A 9,328-nucleotide genomic window follows, 5' to 3' on the forward strand; every position below is an offset into this window, starting at 1 on the left:
TCTGTCATACTGAGCTGCGAGTTTATCTCCCAGCATAACATACTGTATCCTTATATCAACTCATTATTAAACCCCAATCTGATTAATGGCACACCATGTTACAAACTGTTAACACAGACGCATAAGTCACTGCTGCTAATTTGAAATGTCCTTTACACCCAGAGAAAACAAGATTGTATATAAAAAGGTTTTTTTTTAATGATAAGCCAGGCTGAAGGCCAAAGATAGTCATTGTATATTAAAGAGCCCTAGAAATCCAGGCTGAGTGCTTTTATAAACATTCAAAGTAAGCTTTTTAACTTGAGCAGCCAGCCTTGCCATGATGGGGGCACAGAGAGGGAGCGGTCCATTAGGCTGTCTGTGATGCCTGTCTAATGTGGTCTTCTGTGCTGGAACATTTATTATTTAACCTTATGTAGCAACAACAGTAATGCCAAACAATAAACCCAGATGATGAAAATCTGTATAACAGTTTTGAAATAACCATCAGTGAGCCACTTTCCCCTTTTTTGTCTTTTTCTATTACTTCTTTTTGACCTCTTTGTAGAAACATAATTTCTCTTGCTCCATCTTTCCGTTGTGAAGAAATGAAGTGCTGTGGAGTGACAGATTAGGGGCTACAGAGAAAGGAAAGTGGGGGAGTGAGTGCATACAACTGATCAATAATCGTCTCCCTACTCCTTGCAAACAGCTGCAGAACTAGTTTAATCTGAATTAGGATAAGTGAAGAGGAAAGGAGGGAATAGAAAAGGGCACATACACTCTCACACACCTGGAGTTGGGGGAGTAGCGCTACACTTCAACAGCTGAACTCTTACATGCTCTAGCTGTGTCGACACCTATTAAGACACTTCATCCCTCTGCTTAGACTAGCTGACCTCAGCACTGCTTTTATCACACAGAAGATCCTTCTTTCTTCTTCTCCTTCTCTGTCTGACACTCCCTCACTTCTCATCTTTCTCCCTTCCCGCTGCAACATGTTTCTATCATCTCCTTAACAATCCTCAGTCACTCCCGCTGCCCCTCTCTTCTCTGTCCTTCTCAACCTTGTTGCCTGCCCTTGAGCTTCTTCCTCTCTCCTCAAGGTTTTGCAAGCCCCTCTGTGCTTTATCACGGGGCAGAGGGGCAGTTCCGCCACACTCCATTACCCCCCAATCAGCTCATTACAGAGCCCAAACACCCACTTCCTGTTACACTGTTACAGACAGAGAGAGCCATGAAGTAAAGGAGCGAGAGAGGGGAAAAAGGGAGAAGGAGCCCAGCAAAGAAGAGAAAGAGACACATTTCTTTCCACCTTCTCCTATGTAAGACTCTAATGAAATTGCAGATCTGGCAAGCATTTGCAATTGCGTGTGTATGTAGGTGGGCTGTTCTGACTGTTAAACTCATCCATTCGTCTCTCTCATTTGAACACCGTCCCATCTATTAAATCATTGCAAAACACAGAGACCAAACACAGGTTTACGCAATGCTGTTGCAGTTACCTTGCCAGTAAAAGCTTCCAGGTCCTCCCACCACCAGCCTTCCTTCCTGGAATAAATACAATTAGTTAGGGTTAGTCATGTGACAGACATTTGTCAGTGAGTTTGTACATGTAAGCGTGTGTGCTTGTGAGAGACAGGAGGGGTATATCACACGCGTAGCTGTGCGTGTGTGCGAGCACATATTATTCCTGCTGCCATGCCTCTTGACATCCTGTGGCGAATGACAGCTTCCTGTACAGGAGGGTAGAGTTGGACCATGAGACAGAGGTCAAGGTTCACATTGACTATACAGTGAAAGAATGCCTACGTGCGTGTGTTTGGTCTATTGTGTTCAGAAGCGATGGGTTACATCAGGAGTGGAGGCTTCTCTAGGGACAAATGTGCTCTCATCTTCCCCGTGTCCATAAATCTCTGAAGGGAGTGTTGTGTTTTCAAGAAACCTCTCTGGTTGCACTCTGACAGGGGACAAGATGTGTGGAGGGGGGTGTCATGTCGCTAAAGCATGATTGTTAAAGCAGTCTTTACCTTGGTGAAATCCACACTGAAGCCAGCCTGGCAGAACCCCTGTCCCTCTGGGTCTGGATCACCTGAAAACCACACAGTGAAACATGTCACTAGAACCAGCATCTTAGTTGCCGTGGCTCTGCAATCATCTAACAGTTCAGAAAGTCTAACCTCTATCAGATGAAAGAATTTAACAACTATAAAAAAAGGACAAAATTAAGAACTTATTACAGTTTACGTGAAATGTACCGAGGTGTGTTTCTGTTTAAATAACTTCATCTAACTGTGCATGAACACACAAAACTTATTTGCACATATTGTTCTCCAATTTAGAGGCACCCTGAGGTGAAGTTTAATGATGCATAACAACACACGTGCGTGTATAAACAAACTGTGAATTATAGTCGTAGTCTGAGTGGTCATAGATTCAGGTTAAGATGAAGCAAAAAAGATGCTAAAGACAGAAAAATCAGACTCAGACACAGGATAAAGAAATAATCCCCTCAGCATTGTGCAGCATTTTTTCCCCCTCGAGAACAATTAAGTTTATACTGGGATTATTCTACCCTTAATTAGTCAGCCCTGACATGAACATGAAAATACCGAACTTTAACAGCCTTAAAACAATTACTACAGGAACTGTAAGTATGAATGTATTTGGATATGAGTGCACGAGTGCGAATGGTGAGGGATTTTTTTTAGGGAAAGCGGATGATGGAGTGGACGATAAGGGCTGTGTTTGATCTGCTGTTTAGAATGTGCCACCTGATAACCTCCATCTCTCCTTATCACACTGTGCTGGTGTCTCATATCACTGTAAAGGGTGAGAAAGGTTGCAGGAAGAAAGTGGGAGAGAAAGAAAAAAAATGGAGATGGAGGGGGTGTTGGTGTGTGTGTGCGAGGGGCGGGGGGTGGGCTGCAGGAAAATTCCATGAATCCCATTTACAGAACTGATGACAGAAAGAAGAAGAACAGAGAGAGAAAGAGATAAACGGTCAGAAAGACAGATTATTTTCAGGCTGCTGTGGCAACATGTAAAACATCAGGGAAGGTAATCCATTGCAGAGGACAACAAAAAAACTGTCTGCTCACAGTTTAAAGATTCTGTTCATCCAAATTACAAAAATACACATTTTCTTGCCCGTACATAATTCTGGTTTTATTTGGCCAGGTTTGAGATTACTGCCACCGTGCAAATACAACAGAAGTGCACGGAATTTTGTTTATGAAAAACATTGAAAATGACTTAAAAACATGCTATGAACACTTTTTACTAGGAATTGGGAATATGAGGCATAGACATTATGTTTTATAGACATAAAATTGTTGTACTGTATTTAAGCTTTATGCCACATGAGCTTTATGACATATGATACTGATGGACGATACAGTATATTAGGTCATGGTCTGTTAAGGCCATACCTTAAAAAAAACATTCTAAAAACTATTGTTAATTTGTGTCCATACTGACAGCAGAGAGAAAAGGAGAAAAACAAAGGAAGGGAGGATGGAGAGGTAAAAGGGAGATGTAGGCAGTTGGAGACGCGGCTGCAAAGTGGCTCACTGGTCCTGCAGGGCGAGTACTCTGCGTAGGCGCTGAAATTCTGGACAGCCACATAGCAAGTCCCCACGGGTTCCTTCTCTCCACTCAGCTTGACTGTCCGCCAGTGGTAGAGAGGAGCACACGCCTAAACAACAATTAATACTCATTTAAATAAACCCTAAATCCCACCTAAATCCCAACTAAAAAAAAGCCTTGAAAAATAACAGGCAAACTTTGTTTGTTTTCAAGCATGTATAATGGTACAGGGGATAATACATGATGATATTAATTGACATCATGTCCACTCACCACCACTTTTCCTTTATGTGTCCTGACTGATGCTCCGAACCACTGGTATGACTTAAACTCCACTGGCTCTCTGGTGCCATTTACTTTCATCATTCTGTTATCTGGAAGGAGACAGAGACAGAGACAGAGACAGAGAGGGAGGAAATGGCAGAGACATAAAAATGAGGATAAAAGAGACTTTTTAAATTCGTGCCAGTAAAAACTGATATTGACTGCGGTAATGTGGATCCAGGCCTGTAGCTATAACTGTGCGGATGGAAAACATTTGTCGTTGACACGCCGGAACAAACAGCAACTTCTTAAACACGACTATAACAAACATCAAAACACCATTTGCCCCCCAGAAACAGACATTTGTCAGGATACTGTAGGGTTTTTTCTGTCAAAGCCTTTTCCCATAAAATCAAACAACACTTAAGAGACTGCACACACACACACACACGCAGATACACACACGCACACACATGCACCTTATGAGTATTTCCCACCTGACACACAATAAAGTGTGAGATTTGGTGTGAGTGTGTGTGTGCACGTGCATGTGTGTCTTTGCTCTGTTGTAGATACTTTCCAATGTTGTTAAAGACCAGCTGGGTCTCTTTAGGGCTGTGCAGACCCCTCCTCATTAAACGACTTCTTTTAGCACATGCACACATGAATGAATGAATGAATACAGTGCATGCATAAAGGCAGGTGTAGGGTCCATTTTTAGCCTATTACTGGTATTAGTTTGTCTTTATTAGTCCTTTTCTTTAATGTTATTAAAGGACCTCAATTTAGATTCATTTCATTTTTTTCTATCTGTATTTTTATACAAATGATTCAATTATCGAATGAAAACTCTCTAATAAAATCCATCGTTATCATTAACAGAATGATGGAGCTCGAGGTTAAAAGAAGCAGGCTTGCGACTGACAGGAAATTCTTTTTAATCCGCGCATCCATTGGGAAATTGTGGGAGAAGTTAGTGAATGGGGAATACTCTACACAGCAAACCCCAGTTAAGATGTTGTGAGGCCAATAGTAGAGCATTGACTTGACTCTGAGGCTGCCAGATGTGGATTTGTGGTGCGGTGTGATTGTGAACACTACTTGGAAAACATTAAGCATGCTAAATCATTCTTTTTACTAGGTAGACTTTTTTTTTTTTTTTAAATCACGGTTTCTGACTCTAAAAAAACAAAAACAAAAAACTCTATGAGTCATGCCTGTATCATATTCCGGCAGATTAAAATCAGATCATTTGGGGCAAGTAGATCACAGACACTGGAGCAGTAAAGTATTCTGCTTTTCCAGGTCTCTCCACTCTAATCCTAGACATCCAGTCTATCGCTAATCTGTGGCACTATCACTGTATCAGCCCCCATCCCTGCCCCGACGCTACACTTGCATGACTTGAAAGGTACGCACACATAATCAGCCACATGTGAAGCTGACGTATAGATATTAACCAGTACAGTACACGCAGATGTTCAACACGTGTGCTGGTATTTTGTATGTGTGTGTGTGTGTGTGTGTGTGTGTGTGTGTGTGTGTGTGTGTGTGTGTGTTAGTCTGTTTATACCTGTAATAAAGGGTCTGCTGTGACTCTAGAAATTTCCACCATAGCCACTATCATCAATAACCTTGTGCATACCCACCCATTCTAGAGAACAGATAAACACATGCACACGACTGCACACACTCCTCTATGTTTATTCTTCTATCCTAAAAACCTGAAATTTCCTTCAAAACACTTCACACTAAAACTAACCCCTTTGTCAAAAATAACCAACAATTAACTTCAGGGAGAACCAACAAAACCATCCCCACTTTGGAGGTTTACCCTCATCGTTACTGGAGCCTCGCTTTAGTTCACGCAGAACGCTGAAGACGGGCTTACATCGTCTGATCTGCTATAAGCTGTTTCATACAGGTATCAGCGGTTCATTGCTACATAAGCTGATCCGCAAGCTTTTGTTACTGTTAACTTTGGAAAAATCTAATGTTCATGTTACAGCTTACTCTGTTATCTGTCCCCCCTCAAAAAGCAGAGCAACTTCCCCCCGAATCTTGGCAAATAAAAAGGTCAGTACTGTCTCTCCCTCTATTTTTGTGGCCTTCAGAAAGATGCTTCTATCATCTTTTGAGGACCTCACAAAAAGAGAGTGGGATACTCTGATGGCGAACGGGGGGGTCAAGATCTAATAAAAAGCAGACTTCACCCAATCCCTGTTTCTTCCGAAGGAGAACTAAATTCCCATGTGCATACAGTTTACCCCCCTCCCCCCTCTTCTCTCTCTCTCTCTTGCTTTCTCACTTGTTCACTCTCTCTGCAGCTTGCACACACACTCAGATGGAAAAGTGTGCATCAGAAACATTAGATGCACAAACAAAGGCTGATTGAACAGCTAGCATCGATAATTATTTATGGAAAACCATAATCAACATGAGGTAGGCTTGTACCACCAAAGCCACCAGCCACCTTTTTGGGCAGATGAAGCTGATGAGGCCAATATGTTTTATCTCTCTTCTTCATGCAACAGCACACGTGCCAACTCATACACTGAACACACATACAGAGGTTGTGAAACTCCACTGGTTTCAAATAGTTACATCTGGGGGCACTTGTGGCGTTAAAAGGATCCACTTGGACCTTGGTGAAATCAAAACTTGTTAAATTTAATTTCTGTTATTCACTAAATAGGATAAGTCATAAAACAATCACAGTGGTGAGCCGTTTTCTTTCCATGTTCTGTAACAATACAAATCCTGTAAAACATGGGTCTTGGGAGCATAATTACACCCAGTGGGGCCCCCAGGAGGTCTATCATGAATTTATTTTGGTCCATGACATGAAAAAAAAAAAAAAAATCAAAAGCTTTCAGTTTACTCACTGGAATTGTCAAAAGGTATCTGTCTGCAACTGTCAGGCAGTCCAGGCCAGGGGCAGTAGTAGACAGCTCCAGCCTCCACGATGCCGGGCTGGGAGGTGTTCGCCTTAGGAGCCCCCACCAACACACTGATCCTAGTGGGGAGAAGGAAAAATTAAGGTAAGCTACATACAGTACATGCAACACATGCAGGAGAGTGTGTATACAATATGCAAACACGTGTGCACAATTTGGCTGATTCATAAATCTGAGTTTCCTTTCTGTTTAATTATTCTGATTTGCTCTGTGTGCAGCAGTAATCTGAGCACTCCATGCTTCCTCTGTCCCGGTCCAGTCTGATATACATTATAGCTACATACTTGATGAGGCTTCATTTATTTTAATCTAAATTAAGATGAATTTAATTTTATTCAGCTCGTACAATTTCCACTCTGTTCTACCGAGTTTATTGTACAGCTTTCTGGCTAGGTTAAAAATAGATCTAGATACAATGGGATTATTCCAGGACCCTGATGAGACAGCTCCAGTCTTCATGTTGCCACTCACGTGTTGCTGTCGGTCGTGGCTTGGTAGAAGTCCACAGAGTAACCGAAATAACTCCCATCGGGTCCCCTGTAAACTGTAGGATGCTCGGCGTAAAGGTTAAAACCCCAAACTCCGTTCAGCGACGGCCAGAGCAGCGACAGCACCCCGAGAGAAAACATCCCAGCGGAGGAAACACACTCCCGTACGCGCTCCATCCCAAAAGAACAGCCGGCCAGCTGCGCACTATTCCCCCAAAATGAGAGTGAACAGAGGGAGAGAGGGAGAGAGAGAGAGAGAGAGAGAGAGAGAGAGAGAGAGAGAGAGAGAGAGAGAGACTTTCCTCCGTGCAGGTGAGGTAGCTCTGTCCCGGGTAACTCCGCCAACTGTCTGTCACTGGATCACTGCGCTCTGCTGCAGCCCCCCCCCCCCCAAAAAAAACTGCCTCCTGACACCCTGAAACCACCGGTCCTGTTCAGAGCCTTTGCTACAAGCAAGACTACACAGCCGCGCCCCCGCCCTCTGCACAGAACTTTACCCCCTACAGGCACGCACACACACGCGCGCGCGCGCTACAAGGAGCAGACCACATCTGACTGCTCGCGCTGAGGGGCCCTGCGCGTCACCGCTCCTTTTAAGGCACAGACACATTTTCTGTGGTGAATAGGGGCCTTTATCCCTGAAACAATAAATGATATTAAAGTGAGATTTATAACCGCCGCCTCAAATCAAATCGGTCCACCAATGTACCCGGGCGCACGCAGGGACTTGGCGCGTGCGCACTAAAGTACAGAGATCAGTAGTTGGTCAATTAAACGGCCTCATTACTTCTTTACCGGCCAGTTCGTTCAACCGTACCGTTATAAGAGGGCCGCGTTTCCTTCCGCTGAGAATAATCACTTGTAATTATGTCAGACATTATGATGTCAGTTTACAGCCGAAATCTCTTGAGCTGCACCAGCAAGTTTAGGCAGTTTGGCCCGCTCACTGTTTCACTCAACACCGGGCGATTTCCCCCCTGAACCTCCGAGGCAACACGCTTCGCTCTCGCTGAAAATAAAACAGTTTTAAAGAGAAGCGAAGCGCCAGACGAGGCTGGTTCTAGTATATCTGGCTCAGCACAGTTCTGGACATTTTTCTTGGCAAAAACTTCACGTCGCTGCGGATGTGTGGACAACCAAGCAAAGCCAGTCTGCAGTCGATCAGCTCTTGGAGTTTGTTTCGATTAAAATCAACTTTACGGGCACATTGGTGATGAATTAAAACTCCACAGCCATCCTCACTGTGTAGTAAAACTGCAGTGGGGCAGCACTACAGTCTTTGTGGCAGTGGAGTGTGTTTTCCGTCATAAGAGTTGATAAGAACCAGGTGAGAAGGTGAGGTATAGAGTGTATGAGGAAACCCAACCATAACCTGCCAGATGAAGTTTCTCTCCCTCCACACCCTTTACCTGCCCTGTTCTCCTCCGTCAATACATTTCCATCCATCCTGCAATTCCGTCCCCTTCCTTTATTTAGTGAGAGCGGGCTTGGTTCACATTACATCTCCCTGATCCTTTTTGTGCAACAGTGAAGTGTTTGTGTAAGAGAGAGAGAGAGTGGAGAGGGTCTGTTCTTTCTCAGCCGTTTTTGTGTAGATCCAAGATGAACCGGGTAAAAAAAAAAAAAAAACCCTACAAAACATGAAGCAGATACTGTAGGATACAGATGTGTCCTGTTTCTTTCTTCTCACAAGAAAAAGAAAGACGGTGGTGATGATGGAGTGAGGGGGCAGCAGCCAGACATATTCCTGTTCTTTTGCTCCATTTGGCTTGAGTGCGGCTGTGTTATGCTGCCGTCCACCAGGTAACTAGTGCTTTAATGTCGCTCAGTTTCAGTGTCTACATTCTTCCATCTGTGATCAGTTTCTCCACTGTCTTACATCCAATAAAATTGTCACAGATAACCAATTTCCAGAAATACCTACATTTACTCACATACTGTTCAGGTTATGTCCCGTCAGTCTGCCAATGTGTCCTGAACACGGATTTACTGCAGTTTGGTCTGGATTGATTACTGCACACGCACAGTAGTACTTTATATTTTACACATTGT

At 43.5% G+C, this 9,328-nt stretch overlaps 1 protein-coding gene across 2 annotated transcripts in view; it reads right to left on the bottom strand.

The window, feature by feature from the left end:
* The window catches only part of itga8 (integrin, alpha 8), a 38,952-nt gene extending 31,483 nt beyond the window's left edge, over positions 1–7,469 (bottom strand). For both annotated transcript variants that reach the window (XM_040117216.1, XM_040117215.1), the window contains exons 1-6: positions 7,260–7,469; positions 6,717–6,847; positions 3,841–3,941; positions 3,553–3,676; positions 2,010–2,071; positions 1,485–1,530 (exon numbers count right to left, since the gene is read on the bottom strand). In XM_040117216.1, coding sequence (XP_039973150.1) covers positions 1,485–1,530; positions 2,010–2,071; positions 3,553–3,676; positions 3,841–3,941; positions 6,717–6,847; positions 7,260–7,453 — 658 coding nt within the window. In that variant the 5' untranslated portion in view covers positions 7,454–7,469. The remainder of the gene's footprint in view (positions 1–1,484; positions 1,531–2,009; positions 2,072–3,552; positions 3,677–3,840; positions 3,942–6,716; positions 6,848–7,259) is intronic.
* Between the last annotated feature and the right edge of the window lie 1,859 nt (positions 7,470–9,328).

This window comes from Xiphias gladius, chromosome 22, assembly GCF_016859285.1.
Source record: "Xiphias gladius isolate SHS-SW01 ecotype Sanya breed wild chromosome 22, ASM1685928v1, whole genome shotgun sequence".
Classification (NCBI taxonomy): Eukaryota; Metazoa; Chordata; class Actinopteri; order Istiophoriformes; family Xiphiidae; genus Xiphias; species Xiphias gladius.